Genomic DNA, 20287 nt, shown 5'->3' on the forward strand with positions numbered 1-20287 from the left:
CAGAAACATGGCAAGGGGGCAGAAAAGAAGGTAGGGGGTGGAAAGGAAGAGAACCTGAGGGAGCAAAGAATCTGGCTTCCTTATTAATGGATTTAAGAGTGTTGTAAATGCAGATATGGCCTCATACATGCAGAAGACTGCATTGACTTGTGGTTGAGCAAATCCAGGAAAAAAATGTAGTCCCTGTGACAAGAAATTTAAAATTTAAGTAGGAAAAAGAGACAATAAAGAGATCCAGACAGCAGACTACAGGGAAAATTTTACTGGTCCATGTGTTTGGTCTTGGTCCAGCAGCGTAAATGTTACTGAAGTTTTTTTGAGTGCATCATGACACAGTGTATTATAAAGACAGGTTAGATCAAGACCCTTAAAGCAGTCCCTGCTAGAGCTCTCTGATGTTCATACCTTATACGTGCATATCCGCTATTTTATATTCGTATTTAGTGGTAACTGAGGATGTTCAGAGTTAGTGGGGAGATTCTTGGTACTTTGGCAACTTCAGTGGGATGATATTATATTGCCTTTAAATATTGCAATTTAGAGATGTTTGTCTCGTATCTAGAATGTAAGATATAATTTAAATCAAACCCATAACCTTAGTGAGCTAGGAGCAGTTTGTTCCAAACTCCTTTAGCAAAATACACACCCTCTTAGATGACATTTACAGGCTATGTGCTTCCGCATGAGTTGATATATAAGCTGCTTCCTTAGCAGCTTATTAATAATACGACATTTTAAATGCCTCAGGACTTGTCATCAGCCTGGATCCTAGAAACCCTACTCTATGGTCTTTACAGTTATCTGGAGTGATTTTCCGTGTGTATTTAGGATTCCATACGTTAGTATGGAACTATGATCATTTTATGTTGTATGCCAGAGTTGCCTTTAAGATTATTTTTGTTAGAACTATTAATCTTGAATTGAAACACAACAGGTTATAACCTGCATCATAATGAAAAAAAACCTCAAACAACCAATAATATTTTAGTTGGAAAGATTTGGATTTCCCCATGCACTTTGTGTTCACTCTTTGCATGGATCTCTAAAAAAGCAGCACTCCTTTGTAGACTGCAGCCTATACTGATTAAAGACGGGGCTTTTTGAGTGAACAGTTTCGGTCTGTGTTGCTGTAAAACTTCTCTCTAATTCCACTTGTTTTCAAATCCTGAATGTATCCTTTTAAATAAGTAGGTTGATGTTTTATTTTTAAAAATCAGTAGGGCTATCCTCCTCCTTCCGATGTAGTGAAGAGCTCTTAAGGCATCACAGGCAACGTGTGGTACCTGTTGATCATCTTGTCCCCTTTTTCTCCGAAATGAGTTTATTGACTCGCTTGGCTTGCAGAGAATGGAGGTGTGTAAGCACACAGCTGAAGGGATCCGAATGCATTGGCTGTGGAACAGCAAGCGGGCAAGCCTTCTCCAGCAGCCGTGGCTCCAGCTGGGGCTGGGCGGTGGCACCTCCGCTGGCTCTTACACCTTAGGGGATCCTTTGCTCACTGGCACTCCTACCAGGAGTGCTTCTGGCACTGACTCTGTCTTAGCCTTTTGTTGATGTACTAGCTTCATTATCTTATCTCCACAGATTTTAGGGCCTATCGACTAAAATGTAGTACACTGATAAAGCTCTGAAGAGCAAAGTAGAGTGAGAGAGAAGTGAGGGGAACAGGAGGTGGAGTGCTGGAAAACTGAAGAGCCTCTTCATACAAATCTACTCTGAATTGTCCTCTTGCCTAAGGGGGGGTGGGCTGGGGTGAAACCCCAAACCTGACCCCTAATAGATTCTGGATGTTTCTGAAGGACAAAATTCTTCTCTTTGTAAAAGGGTCTTTGCTGTAGCATTTGGTGTGAGGAGAGTGGCAGGAGCACTGTCACTGCCTTCAGGCAGGTAGGTTACAGCCCAGGCATCCCTTTTGCTAGCAGTTGTATTGCTGCTCCATACTAATACTTTTCCCTTTAACTGCCTTCCCTGAGCTTCACCTGCTAGAGCTAAAACCTCCTCCTGCTTTTTCTGTTCTTATGGATTAGTGAGAGTCATCGTTCCCTGTGGGCTCTAGTATCTCCTTTGGATATTTGCAAGACTGTAACTTTCCTTTCCTAATCAGGTCCCAGCTCTTTTAATCTTTCCTTACTCAGGTTCTGTTTTCTCCTGAAATCTCTCATTTTTATGCCTCACACTTTAAAAATAATACTGCCAGGTCAAACAACACTTGATTAAAACTTTAAGGGTGAATGTAAGAAGTCACTCTGGTTGTAGTAGCACATACAGAATGCTTTCATGGTAATCCCTTTTCACTTATAATTATGAAAAACTTTATTCATTTTGCTCCATTTGTGTGGCATTCACCACTGAACTGTATGTACTGAGCAGAGCTTGAGCTCTGAAATACTTGATTAAATTTTTACTAGCATGCCCTGGGAAACTCTGCAAAGATCCAGCCACTGGATCACTTGACAACAGCTCCAGCCCTGTGGACTCCAACTGCTTCATCAGAAACAGGGAGAATGGCTGGCTGTAGTCTCACTGCATGTCTGAATGTGTCAGTGCTCATGTAAAGATCATTCCCATTCTAGATCCAGACCAGACTGTGCCATTTGAGTAGCAAATCAGAGCTCCTTTCATAATCTGATTTACGCCTCGATCCTGGAAGGACTGAGGAATTGCACCGAACTCAAGGAAATGTGTGCAAGTTAGCTTCTGTACTAAAATGTAATACAGGTACATGTGTTGCGTTTTTAAACATTGTTTCAGAGAGAGAGCGCGTCTTGAACAAGAAAATTCAGTACTGAGTTTGTCATATTCTGTCCTGAAATTAATTTCTTTGGAAAAAGCCATAGCTGTTCCCTAGCACACAGGTTTATTTTTCTCAAGTGGAACCTCTTCACCTGAGAATTAAAAAAAAAAAAAAGGAATAGATTCTTGGTTTCATTTGAAGGGTTAGGGCTATTGTGTAATGCTCAATAGCATTAACATGTAAGTTGTACAAATGGCATTATGCACTTTTGCTCTTTCCACCTGAGCAGTTGATCTGTCTGAATGGCCATTATCTCTTGAGAAACACTTAAGTGGTTGATATCATGTGCTGGAGAGTTTCTCAATATTTGCTGCGTTCAGCTTGGATGAAACCCAGTTCTGTGCTACTGTTTCAGCTCAGCGAGTAATTTCAGTCGGGGGTTTTACCTTCCACTCTTGCTATATCTTTATTCTACAGTTGCGGTCCAGTCTTGGCCTGGTGTCAGCTGTGACGAAACCAGCGAGCTTGAACAGGAACAAACCTGTCGGCGGTTGGTATTGCTTTTGCCTCTGAAGAAAGCTCATTCATAAAAACCACTTAATGACCAAAGTGTGGGAGTAGGAAGTGCGGCATGTAAAGGAACAGGTCACCTGGACTTGTCTTTGAATGGGCTTCAGGAGTGAATGACATGGGTGTTGTGTTTCTTTTCTGTTTGTTTGTTTCTCTCTTTTTTTGAATGAAAATTAATGAAGGACTGCTGCTGTATTTAAAGAAGCAAACAAGTGTGAGGGATGAGCTTCTTAAGTTTTACTTTTTCGTACCTTAGAAGTTAAATCAATGTAAACCTGCTCAGGTAAACAAAATTGTTTTGCATGCATGCAGAATAGTATTCAATTCATGTATGGTGCAGGAGACACCAGCGGTGTTCTCTAATATTTAACCAGCGTGTGCAGCAAGTAATCTTTTGGGGTTTGAGCCCCGTAGATATTTGCCTCTGTGGTGAGGGGACTGCTACCAGAACTGAACTCCGATTTCTTCCTGCATAGATAACTTTATCAGACAGAACTGTGTGTTGTATGCCATCAAAGATATTCATACTCAAAAGTAACTATACAAACAGATGTTCCTATCACAGAAGTTGCAGGAATTTGTAGAAGTAATACAGTTTTTAGCTATTACTTTCTTCTGTAAGCAGCACTTGATACCTTTCAAGTTAAAAAGGGTGGGAGCATCAGCTTCTCCGAGTAACATTAATTATTTTCTTTTGGCTATAAATCTAGAAACAAAATGATTAAATAGACTGGAAAAGAGAGGGAAAACTCAAATAAAAAGGCACTTACATTTATTGCATTTTGCAGGGTTGTTTTCAGGAACAACGTATGTCTCTTGAGACTTTGTTTCTTATCCGTTTTATAGAGCTCTGGCCTCTTAACAGCACTGCTTTAATGACTTGGTCTTGGGGTTCTGACTTGGTACCCGCGCTTGCCATGAAAACAAGCTGTTACAGAGAGGTCGAGTTTCACGAGACAGCAATAGTCTTGTAAAAGCAGATTTTACTGGAACAAATAAAATCAGAATTAGGGAGAAAACAGATTTGCGTAAAGAAACTAGATACAGAAGGAGCAAGTATTGAGCTAAACTGATAATGTATAAATTTAGGTGAGAGAAGTGGGGGATTTTTTGTTTCTAAAACCACATTTAGTGACATTAATGAGTTTTTCTGAAGGTTTTGTGCATTTCTGTGTAGTTCTGACTTTTGCTGTCTTTAAAGATTAAATGTTGTTCCTGCTCAAGTGGAAGAATATTCATTAAATAATCAGCTTTAATTAACAACTTGCATTGGATTTTTCAAATAGTGTAGCTGAATGTGGTTTTGCTTGCTATCATGATGACATTGTGTTATGTGAAATACTGGTTTTCTTCAGTTTCCTTCGTAGTTCTTGAGACCCTTCCTTCTGTCTTCAATCTTCAGCTGTTATGTACTGGATGCATGGAAATAAACCATTCTCTTATATACATAAATGAAAACCATTGTTGTCTTGTTCCATCCCTTTAAATAATTGTACCAATATAAGAAAAATCTGGGTGCGATTTTTATAGTTCCTATGGAGATGAAACTTTTAAAGGTGTGTAAGAGCTTTGCTTTGGTAAGACTCTATAATGACCTTTCTGCCTTGTTCACGTGCTCCTCTCTTATGGCACTGGCTGTGTGGTGCAGCTGTGCATCACACAGCTTTTCTTCCGATGATTCCTTAGCAATCAAAAGAAGGTCTGTTTAAGGAGAAAACTCTTTTTATGTTTCTCCCCAAACGGCTTTAAATGTAAGACTTCTGTTGACATATCTTTATACAAATTGTGGGGTTGGTTTGTTCTTGAACCTGGTACTGCTCAGAAGTGAGAGAAAGAAGAAAACGTGGAACACAGGGAACTGGTTTAAATTCTGCTCATGAGAGAGGCTAGTTCTGTCTGTGCTGAAGGTGGGTAGAACAGACTGCAGGGTGTGCAGGGGCTGTGGGGACCCACTGCCGAAAGCATGGGACCGGCCATAGAAATGGCTACAAGGAGCATCTCTGCGTCCTGGGCATCTCAATCACATTTGAGGTGCCAGACCTTGTTTCCAGCAGCCATGGTGTTGGCAGCATGTGGTGATTTTGCTGTACAAGGTGGTTCGGTTGTCTTGTTAATCACAATCTTTGGGAGGTCTGTTTGTAAAGCTGCAATGCTTTGACTGTGCTGGTGTGATTGGGAATGCTCGTTGTTCAGTGCTGATGCAACTGCCGCAGTGCAGTGAGAAGAAAGGATTTATTCTGACTTGGGATGTGAAATAGGTATGCCAGTAATAGTAATTGTTAAGTTGTGTAGTTAGGACCACGTAAGGAGTTAATTTTTGTGTGGAGGGGAAAGCAACCAGGCTATGCCCCATTTCCTTCACGCTCCAATATTAATCTGTTGATGCTGTGCAGCCCTGTCAAAATGATGGGGCGGAGGGGCGTTTGTTAGAATGCTGGGGGTGCATCAGTTCTGTGTGTCCTCTGCACAGAAGGGCATTACTGAGAACGTGTTAGATCAAACAAGATGAAGAGTCATGTCAGTTAATTAACAAGGAAATTTGGGGAATTCTTTCAACACAAAACTTGAATGATAAGAGCTGTGTAATATCTGCTGAAATCATGTTTCTGTGTAACTTATACAAGAGTAGAAATCTATGTGAAATCTGACTTTTTTAAAAAAACAAATCGTTACCATTGAGTTTATGTAGAGATTGTTTCCTCTGCAGTTACAGGGTGTGGAAATGTGTGTGGAATTATTTGTTGTGTGTTATCCAAAAGGAGTTGCCTCTGAAGAGTTGCACGTTCTGTTAATTATGTTGTAAGTAGGGGAAAATAAGCAATTAATTAGAAGGGTTTGTGTTCCTTTCCCTTTGTCTTTTATTTTCTGAGCAAAGAAATCCAACTACTGATCAATTTCTTAGGTGTCTGTTAGCTGGAAGGTATTTATTGATCTGCCACTTCAGTTGGCTCAATTTTGTGAACTCCTTAAGTTCTAAATGCTCAAAATTATATTGATGCTCCATGCATCAGGCATCTGCTCGGTGACCGCTCAGACTGCTGGGATGAAAGTGTTCTTACATGATTAAACTTACTTTGACATCTTTTTTGGTCTTGAATTGACATGAACTTCATTAGTTTAATAATTTATTTGCTTTCCAGCTGCATGCCTGTCAATTTGAATACTTAATTCTATTTAAGAGTGTCATCTTCATTGCAAATTTTTTTAAACTAAATTAGGTTACAGCAAAGTTATTTTAAGTAAACCTTTAACCAATGAAACCATGCTATTGAGCAAAGTTGATAAGGTCATTAGACCTGTCTTTCTTTGCATGTAGAAAAGAGGACTATTTGAAGTATTTCTGGGTATTTTTGCAAGTTGATCTATGATCTGGAGTTTGGTTTAGCCAGGAATTTTTCCTCGCTTTAGTCCTTTAAATTCGATGTTCTCTTATTTTCAGCCATTTCTGCATTTGAAGTCCAGCCACTTTCAACTGAGGTCCAAGAAGGTGGAGTAGCTCGGTTTGCCTGTAAAATAACAGCAAACCCCCCTGCCACTGTGACATGGGAAGTGAATCGAACAACTTTGCCTTTAGTCATGGACAGGTATGTAGAGTTAGACATTCTGAAATGTCATATATTTTCTGCGATACTTTGGAGCCTGCCGCAAGAAGAAACTCTAAATACTGGCAATGCTGTTACATAAAAACTGTTCCATGTGTATAGTGTGTAAACTATTAAAATAGCTAGTAATCGTTATGTTGTTAATGACTTCTAAACAGGTGTTATGAGTACAGACCAGAATCACCTGCTGCTGTCTACACAGGCCTCGACTGATGTTGGTGAATTTTGTATGCAAGTCATCCTCAGGAATGGGAACTGCTATGGGATCAGAATAGGTGGACTTTGGCTGTGGGGGTGGTTTGAACTAGTGGGGTTACTTTCACAGAATTGAAGCTGAAACTGTTTCTCTTCAGAGAGCCAATGAAGAATTGTATGTACAGAAAGTTGAGTTAAAACACTTAGGGACTATTCTAAACACTAGGGAAATTCTGCAGAGTCTCTTGAACTGGTCACCGTGAAGCATACAGCCTGCTTCCTGCTAGATTCTTTCCCTGTCCAGGTTGTATTCATTGTACCTACTCCCAACCTTCTTGACGTGTAGCTCTTGTCGAACATGTCTGAGATACTTAGCATGCAAAAGAGAAAGACAAAAATTGAAAGCATAGGTGGGTTTCTGGGAACCGTATACCAGTCTCGCCAGTATTTTGGAAATGGCTGCCAAAAGTCAGCCATCCTGAATAGTATGAATGTAGTAGCTGGTTAAAGAAGGTTGGGGTGGTTGCTTCTGAGGGTGAGAAAGATTGGCTTATGGAAAGTAAATTCCTCTGTGTGGTGGTGCTGGGGGTAATCTTGCCTGTTGTTAAGACGTGTGGGGAGGTGAGTCATGGATAGAGAATGCTTTTGACTCTCCAGCCTGCTGTTCCCAGGTCAGTGTAGCAATGGCTGTTTGTAAATCAAGTAGTTGATACTGTGATGCTGCTCGCTGGCTGAACATTTATCTGCATGTCTCTTTTTGTTTCTGCGGCAGGATAACCGCTCTACCTACAGGAGTTCTTCAGATCTATGGCGTCGAACAGAAGGATGCTGGGAATTACCGATGTGTTGCCACCACGATAGCCAACAGACGTAAAAGCACTGAGGCAGTGCTGAGTGTTATTCCAGGTACTCGGCATGTGAGATTTTTTTCAATAGCATTATATTATTTTTTACATTATAGCAAACCCACTTACAGGTGTTGAAGAGCTGTAACTGTCCTCTGAACCACTCACCCGAATAATAATTTTGCTTGCGCGTATCTTGTAGCTAAAATATTGTTCAGTGTAATTTTAAAAAATTACTGAAATAAGACTTTGGAATAAATATTATTTTAAGAATCCTTTAAGAAAACCCCACATTTTATTTCATATTTAATTGAATTTTTAATAGTTCTCACGTTGATTTTTTTTCTTCCTCTCTCCAAAGCCTCAGACTTGAAGCCTTTTCACAAGCCATCAATAATAGCTGGTCCTCAAAACATTACAGCATCTCTTCATCAAACTGTCATACTGGAGTGTGTAGCCACAGGGAATCCAAAGCCAATCATCTCATGGAGCCGGTTAGGTAGGTCTCAAAATTACAGCATACAACCTTCAGCCTGTGGAGGGGAAGTGAAACTGTAAAGAAATGATTTCAGCAATTAGGTTACAGTTCTGAGTCGTTGTGTAGGAGATGACAATTAGTAGGTTAGGGTAGGACAAGTGAAACACTTTTAGTTGCATACTTCCGTTACTGCTGTTAGGAAGCCCTGAGGTTTTCTGAGGCTTTGGATTTTTTGGTTTCTGCTGTCAATCTGCACTGCCCCCAGCAGAGTGTGGGCCAAGTGCTGGGTAGGGTGGTGACCTCCAGGGGTCTGTGACTCCGAGTAGAGTCCATGGTGAGTTAGGATGCACTGGAGTGGTTGCATCCAATGAAATAATCCTGCAGATGTTTTTTCCCACGTGCTTAGAAGCACTGTGTGAATGTGATTTAGACCTTGTGTTAATGGGCCGTTTGGACTATGGATAGGTGTAGCCAAAGCCTGAGTAGTCTGCCTGAAAGGGGAGAAGAGAGCGAATGCAATAAAAATTATAACACCCATCAGTGTGTCATGTTTTTCCATGAAAACCACCTCTGTTTTTATTCTGGCATGAACCATAATGTGAAAGTCAGGACTGTACCTGTTCAAGCAAATAATGAAAAGTCTTCCTACATGTTTATTTCTCCCACTTGTAGAAATAAACGTGTCTTCCCTGGTTGATACAGTGGCGCTTATAGTCGAGCATTTAAGAAAAAAGGTACCTAACAGTCATAGAGTATTTGCTGTGAAAATGGAAGAAAATATATGGTAATCAAATCTACTCGTTTTATCCCCAGCATAATTCAGGAGGAGACAGATGATCCCTGTTTGTAGAGATGATGTGGATGTTGCTAGTGCTGAACTGAATCACAGTGCAAGGCAGCTGGGGAGGCTGACTGGGAAAACGGCATTAGTTTTTTAGCTGTGATGGTGAATTTCAGATATAAACCACTTAGCAAGTGGTGAGACCCAACCATCTGAATGGCTAGATAACTAGAATGAAGAGCAAGACAGGTGCAAAATGGAAGCCCCTGAAAGCTCATCTGTGATTTCCCTTTGCACTGTTTGACTTTAATCTGGGCTGTTTCTGCCATGGTGACCCTGGTTAGGTAAGTTATTTAGCTACATTGAACCGCCTTGTAACCACACTTCTCCCACTCTCTCAAACAGACCATAAGTCCATTGATGTCTTCAACACCCGTGTCCTTGGAAATGGGAACCTCATGATCTCTGACGTGAAGGTGCAGCATTCAGGGGTGTATGTCTGTCGAGCCACTATTCCAGGCACACGAAACTTCACCGTAGCAATGGCAACTCTCACTGTGCTGGGTGAGCCTGCTTTGACTTCCACAGTGTGTTTTCATGTCTTGTGTCTGTCCTGAGCTGTGCTGTGTACTGGGCTGAGTTTTTATGTCAAGCGTAGTGCACCAAGGGCTGTAGGGAGACTGCAGAAAGGAAGTAGGTTACACAGATGTGGCTGCCTCCTTTGCCTCTTGACTTAGATGGGAAGTGTCAGATGCTGATGTTTGAGTTGCAAACTAGCAGTTCATTTGCACCTGGAGACAGCCAGGTACAACGTTTGCTCGGGGAAGAGAGACTTTCAACGCAGAAAAGAATCCCATAACAAAGCAGAAATATGTGATTTATAGGTATACTTGGTGAGCAGTATGTCATAGGCTGGAGTGTGTGATCTTTTTGCATTCATAAATGCATGAACAAAAATGTGTAGAACTGTTGCTATCTATGCAGATAGTATGTATCTTTAAGCAAATGTGCTTTGTTTACATGGAATGTGCTGTCTGCATGGGTATATGTGTACACGAGTGCCTGAGGAGAGGCGTCTGTATGGGAAGAGGTCATTACTCTTCTGACTGTCCTTGCATGTGTGGGGCTTGATATTTTTATTTTTTTCCCTTGTTACTTATCTGTAGCTCCACCTTCATTTGTGGAATGGCCGGAAAGTTTAACAAGGCCTAGAGCTGGTACTGCTCGTTTTGCCTGTCAGGCAGAAGGAAATCCTGCTCCCAAAATTTCATGGTTAAAAAATGGAAGGAGAATACACTCCAATGGTAGAATAAAAATGTACAACAGGTAAGATTACAGTTGCCGTATGAGAGCTGTGCTAGTGATGTGCTACCAGAGGATGATAGTCTAGTAACTAAATATAGCAAAGCAAGAGATAACTCGGGCATGAAATTGGACATTAAATGTAATTACAGACATTTCCGTGGCAAAAGGAATGCAGATTAGTCGGTATCGCAGAACTTTTGTGATCACTGCCTCATCTGGGATGGTAAACTGAAGAATTTCACCACAGAGTTGCTCTGGATTTACAGTCGTGTAGCAAAGACTAGAAACTTGCTAGTTGCTTGAGGCTCAATTTCACTACTTCTGTAGAGTGAGCAGCTCGTGTTAAAGAGATGGTCAAGAATTGGGTGTTTTTTCATTGTGCCTGGCTTTGCAGGCATGAACATAATGTGGCACGTTTTGAGGAACACTGCAAGTTGCTCAATTTCACAGCTGCACATCCATTTCTAATAGCAGAGTTTGTGGCGTGTCAGTCAGTTACGCTAAATCATGAAGCAGAGGCAAACATAACTCTTGTTGCATTGTGTAGAGCCAAGTTTATCCAAGATGTGAGCTTTTTCTCCATCTTTTTTCTTCTTTTCGGAATCAGTAAATTGGTGATTAACCAGATCATTCCTGAAGACGACGCCATTTATCAGTGCATGGCTGAGAATAGCCAGGGATCTATTCTCTCCAGGGCCAGGCTCACTGTCGTTATGTCAGAAGACAGGCCCAGTGCACCTTACAATGTCCATGCCGAAACGATGTCAAGCTCAGCGATCCTGCTAGCATGGGAGAGGCCGCTGTATAATTCAGACAAAGTGATTGCGTACTCCGTGCATTACATGAAAGCAGAAGGTAAGTGGTTTGATTTCAGTGCTCTTTAACTACTTGTATGTAGCAAGAACTTAAATGTCCTTGCAGAGACGGTCAAATTCGAATGGTTCATAACCAGGGCTGTATCGGAGCGTTCCAGCATATAAATGAATAATGTAATCAACCGGCATGCTCGTGGAAAAACACTCTTCACCCCACATCTCATTTGTGGGACTGAGTGTTCTTCCAACTCACCTTTGTCTGATCTCTCCAGTGACCAGATTTTGAAGTTAGGAAGGGACTTTAAAACCTGGGTTTTCCATACCGCTATCTGCGTTTCCCTGTGTCCTCAGCAGGAGCTTCTGCCTACTCTCTTCCATGTGTGTGCTTGGCAGGGAAGGACAGAGCATACAGCAGAATCCTGGAGGCTTATGGAGTTGAACTTTTCCCCAGAGACAGCTCTTTTGTCTAGATCCCCAAATTCTTGTGACTTTACTGGCTTTCATATATTTTGGGGTAGAATAATTAATACTTTCTTGGCTTAACTGTCTTCTCTTAAAATGAATATTGGCTGAATGGTAAAATCCCCTCTCCTTAAAACTTCCTGAGAGAAGTACACGCAAATTCAAAAATATGCTGAAATAGCCACGAATGGTTTGTCCTAGTCTCTGAAATGATATATAAACTCCTATATAAAAGGGAATGGATAGTTGGTATAAAAATGAGTAACTAGACATTTTAAAATCCCTTAGAATTATGTAATTGCTTTAAGCTAAGGTAGTCTTTAAGGTGACAGAAAACGGGCATTTTCTATAAGCAGTCAAAGTGATTGCCAAATGACTTGAAAAATTGTTAGGTGCATGGCTTAAACTAAGCTGCGATGCAACTCTGTTTTCTAGGAGTGATTTCTTTTTTCCATTTCTATTCAGTAAGTGGTTTATTCAAGGACAGGACTGCAGATGCTCAGCTCTGTGTGGAATACCAGTCTGCCATCTGCTAAGCAGAGGACAGGAAGGAGAGCTTAATTACTCTAATACTAACGCAGGAATAGCTGCCTTTGCTTTTGCAAGTGGGATATTTCAGGACACAAGAGAATTTTGTCTGAAGGAAGGAAGGAAGGAAGGAAGGAACAGATGTTAAAAGATAATGAGGGCAAGAGGTGCGGGAAATTGCCCCCTACGCTTTCAGTCACTGAGGTATTGTGCTGACAACCCTCTCTTAAAGCTAATATGAATAAAGTCACACTAGGTAAGTTATCTGGGTAATTGTAAGTTGGGTGGCAGCATAGAGAGCAGAGAGCTAACTTCAAAGAAAACGGGAAAACTGTCCTTAGGGAAGTGTGTACTTGTGCAGGAAGTACTCTTGCACAGTAGTGAAAGGAGGTATCTTTTGAAAAGTGTTGTCTGCAAAGTCGTTTTGCAATCCCCACGTTATTTGCTTGCTTATCCAAAGGTGACATGAGATTGTAGCTTGCCTTGGTTTAAAAACCAAAACAAACTCCAAACAAAATCACCCAACAAAACCCTCAGATTTATCTGAACTGGCTTTCTCAAATACCCATCTTTTCATCTTTCCAGACTGTCTTGTGCTATCTATTTAATATAATGCTGCTCTGCATCCTTTCTCACTAGTAAAGAAATCCACACAGGGAGGGTGGGAAGGGCTGTGTTAAGAGGAATAATGATGGTGGTGGGAATCAAAATGTAGGCGACCTGCATGCATTTTTTTTCTGTGATAACATGATTGGGTACTGCCAGAAGATCTGCATCAGGACATAAAACCACTTTTGTCTCAGTTCATAGGAAAAATGTTGAGCTTCAAAGGCTAGTGGGCTGCACTTTTGTAAAATATTCCTTTCTAGCTGATAGTCTGTGCACCTTCCTGAGGATGTTGCCCATATATCGGAGGCGTTACTAAAAACCTAGAACATAACTTTGTGAGAAAGTATACATCAGCCATGTCTCTAATGCAAAGTTAGAAGCAACTATATGTAAAGAAATGCAAATGAAATATTAGGGAAAATCTTTTGGTGACATGCACACCATTCCAGGTACTAACAGACTGTTGGCACTGGATTCTGGATAATTATGTATTAATGTAAATAGTTTGTATTAATGTATTGCTTTTGTTATTCCTTTCAGTCTGTCTTTCCCCAATCCACCCTCAGACCCTGTTTCAGACCCTAATGATGACTAAAAATGTCAGATGTATCTGACTTAACTAGACAAGATCTTGCTTGCTGAAAGCTTCTCGTGTGTAACTTTTTACTCGATGTGTTCATGTTGGTGGACTGCTCTCTTGTTTTAGTCAGGAACCACATTTGTCAGTGTGAGTGGAGAACATTTCATTGCAAAAGACAACCAGTGCTTGCTAATCTCCTAAATTGTGCTGATGCTTCTGATTCCGTAAGTTTTAAACAGAAAGAAAAACTGCATAATACACTAATCATGTGCAGTTTTGTAGAGGTTTTCCTGTAGGCTTCACAATGTGGTAGGTGCTTTGAATACAAAAGATACCATCACTCATCGTTTAATTTCACAACTCGGCTATTCTGATGTTTCACTGTAAAAACAGGTTCAGGTCCTCTCCCTATTTAACAAAAAAAAAAAAAAAAGAAAGTGTTGTAATCAAGTTAGTTGAAGAACCTAACAGGTGGGGTTTTTGTGGTGTTGTTTTTTGTTTCTTTAAGCAGAATATTTTACATTCAAATCGGGGTCATAGTAGCAAGAAGAATAAGGGTCTGATGAGCGTGCATGTTGGAGTGTGTTAATTCCTTGTTAGTGATTTAGAAAAGGCACAAAGGGAACACTGATTGTGGTGGAAGGCAAGCCTTGTTCTCTATTATGGCTGTTTCATTAGGGCCTCTGCATGAGGCCTAGCAATCCATTCAATGGGAGAACAAGTCCTTTTAATTTGAGCTCAAGGATCTTGTTTAGCAGGTCAGAAATCGTGCCTTACAATTCCTAATTAACAAGCCATTAACTAGTCTGTTGTGAGATGCTCGTAATCTTGTCTAATTAAAATGCTATCAAGTTAATTCATAAATGTGGGAAAACTTAATGGTGGAATTTGCCTTTCGTTTTGTTTATAAATTCAGTTGTGAAGAGGAGGAGCCGGCTCTTACGGAGTTTTGATGAAGTTGACATGCACTTGGTGTGAATTGTTCGTTAACACAGCAGCTTTCACCACACTTATTCCACTTTATAGCCTTCCTCTATAGGAATAAAGCCCAACAAAGAGGAGGGTTGCTGCATGCATTGCTCTGCATATTTTAATGTGAATTGCTGAGAATTTTTTTCTTTTTTTTTTTTTTAACAACTCACTGAGGAGCCAAACATTTTTGAAGCTCATTCTGGTCTCTTCTTATTGGCCTTTCTCCAAATTAAGGAAAAATCGTGTCAATCAAACACAATAGAATTTGCAGGGCTAAAATGAAATCCTTTCGGTGAATAAATTCATTCTGTTTGTTTCTTTTTTTCGGGGGTGTTTGTTTTGTTTTTGATGGAGTGGAGCGCTCACATTCTGCGCAGTCTGCTATAGAAAGGCCCTGTAAATAGGTTTTGAAAAAACCCACCCTGACTCTAAACAAATAGTTTTACAAGCTCTGTATGAATGATAAGGCTATTAGAGCCTGTCTGTTGTGTTACTGTACACTGGGCACAGTTTGTTGTGACTAATTCTAAATAGGGTTTAGAATTGCATTCAGCATCCCTTATTCAGGACAGTCCTGAAACACCATAATCTACACCACAGCAAGACACAGTTACTCCTGTGCATAAAAGAGCTTTTACTTAGGGTTGGAAAAATAGAGGTAGGCTGGGGAAGAACATGAAATAACTGTGTGAGATCTTAAAGCCAAGATACTGTGACGTTTGCGGACTGTCAGGAATTTTTGTCTAATCCTTGTTTTATGCCAGGTTTAAATAATGAAGAGTACCAAGTGGTCATTGGAAATGACACAACCCATTACATTATTGATGACTTGGAACCAGCCAGCAACTACACCTTCTATATTGTAGCCTATATGCCTCTGGGAGCCAGTCAGATGTCAGATCATGTGACTCAGCACACCCTTGAAGACGGTAAGACAAATACCACTGATTCACGTGCACGGTTTTAGTTGCGCTGAATAGAAAAGTACAATCCAGTGCTAACAGCTCTTGAGGATCCCAAATTTCCACTGACATCAGTGAGACTTCTGGGCACACAAAATGTAAGACTGAGCCAGCTAATGAGAGGACTGAGAATAAAATAACATTCTGACAGGGCAACACTGTATGTTACGTGATGTCTTTATCTGTGTGAGAAGACACTTCATTAAATCACGTAAATAACTATTCTAAATCTTTAAGAACTCCCTCAGTGTTGAGAATTTGATGATAACCTAGGATTTAATCTCTGGGACTCTCTTGGGCATCTGCAGTGTGAATCAAACTGCACACCCACTGCATCTTTTGCAAATTGTGAACTAAGTTTTGAAATAAAAAATTTGCTATATCAGAAAAAAAATCAAGGTTTACTGTTTAGTGTGTTATTTTTTTTTTTTTGGTTTTGCCTGTGTGCTTGTTAGAATCAGAAATTCACAGAAGACCCTATTGACATTTCTGTGCAGTGATTTTACTAATCTGAGCATCATGGCCACAACATACTGTTTAGTATAGTTCCTTAGAACTGATTAGTAAGTTCTGATGGGGTTAAGCTTTGGCAGCGTGGGACATTGCCAGCTCCAGTTGTCTGCCTGTCTCTGCCAGGAGTTACTACCCTCATTATGTGGTTGGCAGAAGAGAACAGGCACTGAGTCTTCAGCAGTACAGGTTGTTGTCTGGACTCCCTTTGAGCTGCAGCATCTAACCTTGACAGTCAGTTTGTCAGCACAGTAAGGTGCTGATTGCCTTTGATTACTGCTGGCAGCAATAAGAGTAGAAAATGTTGAAAGGAGCTTGCTAAGGCTATACTGCATGCAGAAGGGGAGGAGTATGAGCAGTGTCGAGTCATCCTTAAAATAAACAAGAACCTACGAAACTTCTTGGGTCATTTACTCTTCCATTACTGGCACCTCATCATAGACTAAGGTGTCAGATGTTCATCTCGCTTTTCCCTGAGCTCAAAAGCTTTGCCTCTTCCTTTTTAGTTCCCTTGAGAGCTCCTGAAATTAGTCTGACAAGCAGGAGTCCTACGGATATTCTCATCTCTTGGCTGCCGATTCCTGCAAAATACAGGAGAGGTCAGGTGGTCCTGTACCGTCTGTCTTTCCGCCTCAGCACAGAAACCAAAATCCAAGTCTTGGAGCTTCCAGGGAGTTCAGATGAGTATCTCCTCGAAGGCCTGAGGCCTGACAGCGTCTACTTGGTTCGTATCACTGCTGCAACAAGGATTGGCTGGGGAGAGGCATCTTTGTGGACTTCCCACCGGACTCCCAAAGCTACAAGTGTGAAAGGTGAGTGTTAACGTTAGCAGCAGCCTGGAGGTGGGGCCGGTTGCAGGCTTCCTCTGAGCGCTATGCGTTTTTATGACAGGCAATGCAAGGATGTGAAATGGATTTTCCCATTACATGTTCCTATTCTGGTCATCTAGAAAATAGCATCCTAACCATGATTCTGTGCATAATTCGCAGAAACTCCTGATTCCTTTAACGAATTAAATGCAGTTAATACATAGTCTGAGGATCAACAGTTGAAGAGCAACTAATTTTTGTTGTGAAAGGCCTTATTTGTGACAGGAGAAGGAAAAGCTGACATATTATTTTGGTGTCAATCTTTGATTGTTTCCACATGTCGATATTCATGTATTTGACATGGTAGCAGGAAACTTGAATTCACATTTGTGAGTTGCTCAAAAGTTTTAGCTTGTAGACTTGTTTCCACTGATAACACAGTTTTCTTCTTTTCTACGTAATTTGAATAAAGAAATCCAACAGCCCAAACCCCATTGTTGCACAGTGTGAATTAGGTTTCTGTGGACTGGGACGTTGCTTATGAGCAGTGCGTACAGGTACTTAGAAGATCTGAATTGATGCATGTATGTCTGTATTACAAACAAAATGCAGATATGTTTTGAATATGCAAATTGGCTTGATATTTGAAGACTAATTTAAGTTGTTAATTAAGAAGCAGAATTAAAAAATTTCTATTCTGATTAATCCTAAATTAAACTGTGAGATTAGTTTATAGAGACTCAGACATCATAATAAAGAAATAATGATGCGAGTACACGGGTGAGATAGAATCAAAGTCTTGAGTGAACTTTGGACTGATGGCATTCAGATTTTTGGGTGAAAATTGGTTGTTTCTAGAATCTAAGAATATTGTATATATTTTTCTGAAACCAGCACCGAAGTCTCCTGAGCTGCGCTTGGAGCCGATGAACTGTACCACCATTACCGTACAGTGGCAGCAGGACTCTGAGGACACTGCAGCTATTCAAGGGTACAAGCTGTACTACAAGGAAGAAGGCCAACAGGAGAATGGACCAATTCTGTTGGATGCCAGTGATCTTGAGTATACTGTCAGTGGTTTAGGTGAGTATATAAAGTATTCCTTCATTACTGGAAGACAGCCGAGTCAAAGGACTTCTTTAATCAACAAAAGTAATCTGGGACTTGACCATGTCAGAAGTGTGTTGAGGTAGTTTACTGGCGGGAGTGATGTGGAGAGTTCATCTTGACTGAATTAACAGAATTGACCTACAGTCTGAACTAGGTCAAATGGCCTCTTGACCGTGTTCAGATATTCTCATCTGCTGCCTGCAGTTGAGGTAGTATTTTAGGGGAGATTTGAGGAGAGCCTTCTAGTCTGTTAACTGGACAAGTGACCATCTGTGAGATTTCTAGGCAGAGCATCTGGCAGCAGCTGACTGTTTAACAGAGCTGTGAGACAAAAGAGCAGTGGGTTAAAAGGATGCGGTGTCTGTCTATCCTCGGACATAAATGCATTTTTTTTGTCTTCTCGTTATGCAGTTACAAAGCAGTAATTTCAGACATGCAAACTTATTAACTGTGACCCACATCATATGGGTTTTCTCAGCACACTAATCGTCCTCAGATTATAATACTATTTTACAGAGTTATGTTAGAATATATATTATCTGTGTGTTTTTATTGGGTTTTCTTTCCAGTAAGCATGTAGACAGAGGAGAAAACAACAGCAGAGCGACTTAGGGAAATGACACCTTCCACGTGGTGACATATTGTTAACTGAATTAGGGGAAGTGTGGGCAGGGAAGAATTCATGTGCTGGACTCAGCCGTTCAGTCATGGTGCACATGATGTGCAGAGTGTTTGTTCCTTACCATTATTCTAGCTATCTAAATATGGTGACCAAAACACGATACGTGCCATATATTCTAGGTGCCATCACTTATGTTTTTCATATATGCGTAATTTATGCTGCCCTTGGTTAGATCCGCTGAAGAGTATTTTTTTTCAGATAACTTCAGTAGAAGTTGTAATTTTTTATTTTTAATGGGATGCATTGAGTTATTTGAAGTGTGTCTCAAACATGACAGGTTTTCCTGTGGAAGTCTCTTTGCTGGTTTCTTATTTTAGTTTGCTTTGTAGCATCTGCAGAGAAGACACGCATTGCTACAGCTACAAAAGACTCACTTGGCACAGGAGATTTGATTGGGTCATGAAAGTTCACATAGACTTCTCATAGTGACAGGGCCTGTCTGACTACTGTGTTTGCCCATGGAGAAGCTGCCTGTGAAATCCTTGTGCACGCTAGATTATTTCTTAGAAAACACTACTCAGTCAACCTTTGTCTGCCTGTGGCAGCTGCACATGTAGAGAATAGAGCAGGTAAAACTATGTGCAGTATATAAACCCACAGACTGTAGCAACATCCACACATTAAGAAGGGACTGGTTTACTTTTATTTTTATTTCTTGTGAATAATCTAAATCATTTGGACCAGGTTATTTTATTTATGCATTTCAAATTAAAAATATTAATTATTAGGAAGTGGTTCTACCTCATTAGCATTTGAGATAAAACAAGGCAAGCCACCACTCAAGATTTTGTGACTATGTAAAACCGAGTGTTCATGAACTGGTCAGAGGCTTTGAGGGCCAGCGTTCTGTGATCCATTTGCCTCTTCTGAGGACACGAAACCACTGATTTATTGACAGCTTCTTTAAAATAAATGTCTTCATTATGAGCTATGGGAATTAGTAGAATGCTGCAAGTGTGAAACCTGAAGGGGAAAGGTATGTTACGTTGTTTGGTTTCATATATGCTGGATAACATGGTCAAAAGAAAAGCTTATTTCTGATTTGGAAGCATATGCTAACAGTATTAGGTGCTTCCCAGTGGCAAAGATGGAGTAATTTCTCATGTGTTATCTGTTGCCACTGAAGTTACATGGCTTCCAAACACCCTCAGTTTGTCATGACCTAGGGCTGCTCTACCCTTCCCTGTTCTGTTGCACAATTAATAAACTACAGAGGGACTTCTAGTGACACTTGGAGCATGTCAATACGACCTCTGTGGAACTTTCGCACGTGCTGATACAAGTGCCAGTTGTGCAAAATCTGTGTATTTAAAGAAGGTGGTTCACTTACGCTGTGGCAATTGAAGTACATCACAAAATCAGAATTCATAATATTCTCTAATCAAAGAGAACATTAGCATTGATATTATAAGTACTGTTGATTGCACTGATTCTTGATAGCATTGGTAGAATACTGTAAATGATTAGCAAATGTTTACAGGACTCTCAATGGAGGGACGAGTGTGACGGGTAACGCAGAATCAGCAATGCTGGTGAGCAGAATGGGTTACAATGACTGAACGTGAAATAGAGCAATATGAATATTATGGTGTATGTTTTAGTCTCTTGTTGGTTCCAACCTTGTTTTTTGAGAAGTGACCTCTCTCACTCCAGTGTAGGTCTACCCAGGTACTTCTGTGTATTTTTAAACTGGATTATTTAGCATGATAGTCACCATTTAAATAGAATTAAATGATCT

At 40.5% G+C, this 20287-nt stretch overlaps 1 protein-coding gene across 1 annotated transcript; it reads left to right on the forward strand.

Moving 5' to 3' along the window:
* Nucleotides 1-6712: 6712 nt before the first annotated feature.
* Nucleotides 6713-17840, forward strand: PRTG (protogenin; the record flags this gene model as incomplete). The annotated part of the gene is made up of 9 exons (XM_010159505.1): nt 6713-6888; nt 7874-8007; nt 8308-8445; nt 9611-9769; nt 10372-10531; nt 11118-11365; nt 15241-15405; nt 16455-16760; nt 17652-17840. Coding segments are annotated over 9 exons (1675 nt in total), but the record flags the coding sequence as incomplete, so codon positions are not given.
* Between the last annotated feature and the right edge of the window lie 2447 nt (nt 17841-20287).

The sequence above is a fragment of the Eurypyga helias genome, unplaced genomic scaffold (genome assembly GCF_000690775.1).
Source record: "Eurypyga helias isolate BGI_N326 unplaced genomic scaffold, ASM69077v1 scaffold47159, whole genome shotgun sequence".
In the NCBI taxonomy this organism is placed as follows: Eukaryota; Metazoa; Chordata; class Aves; order Eurypygiformes; family Eurypygidae; genus Eurypyga; species Eurypyga helias.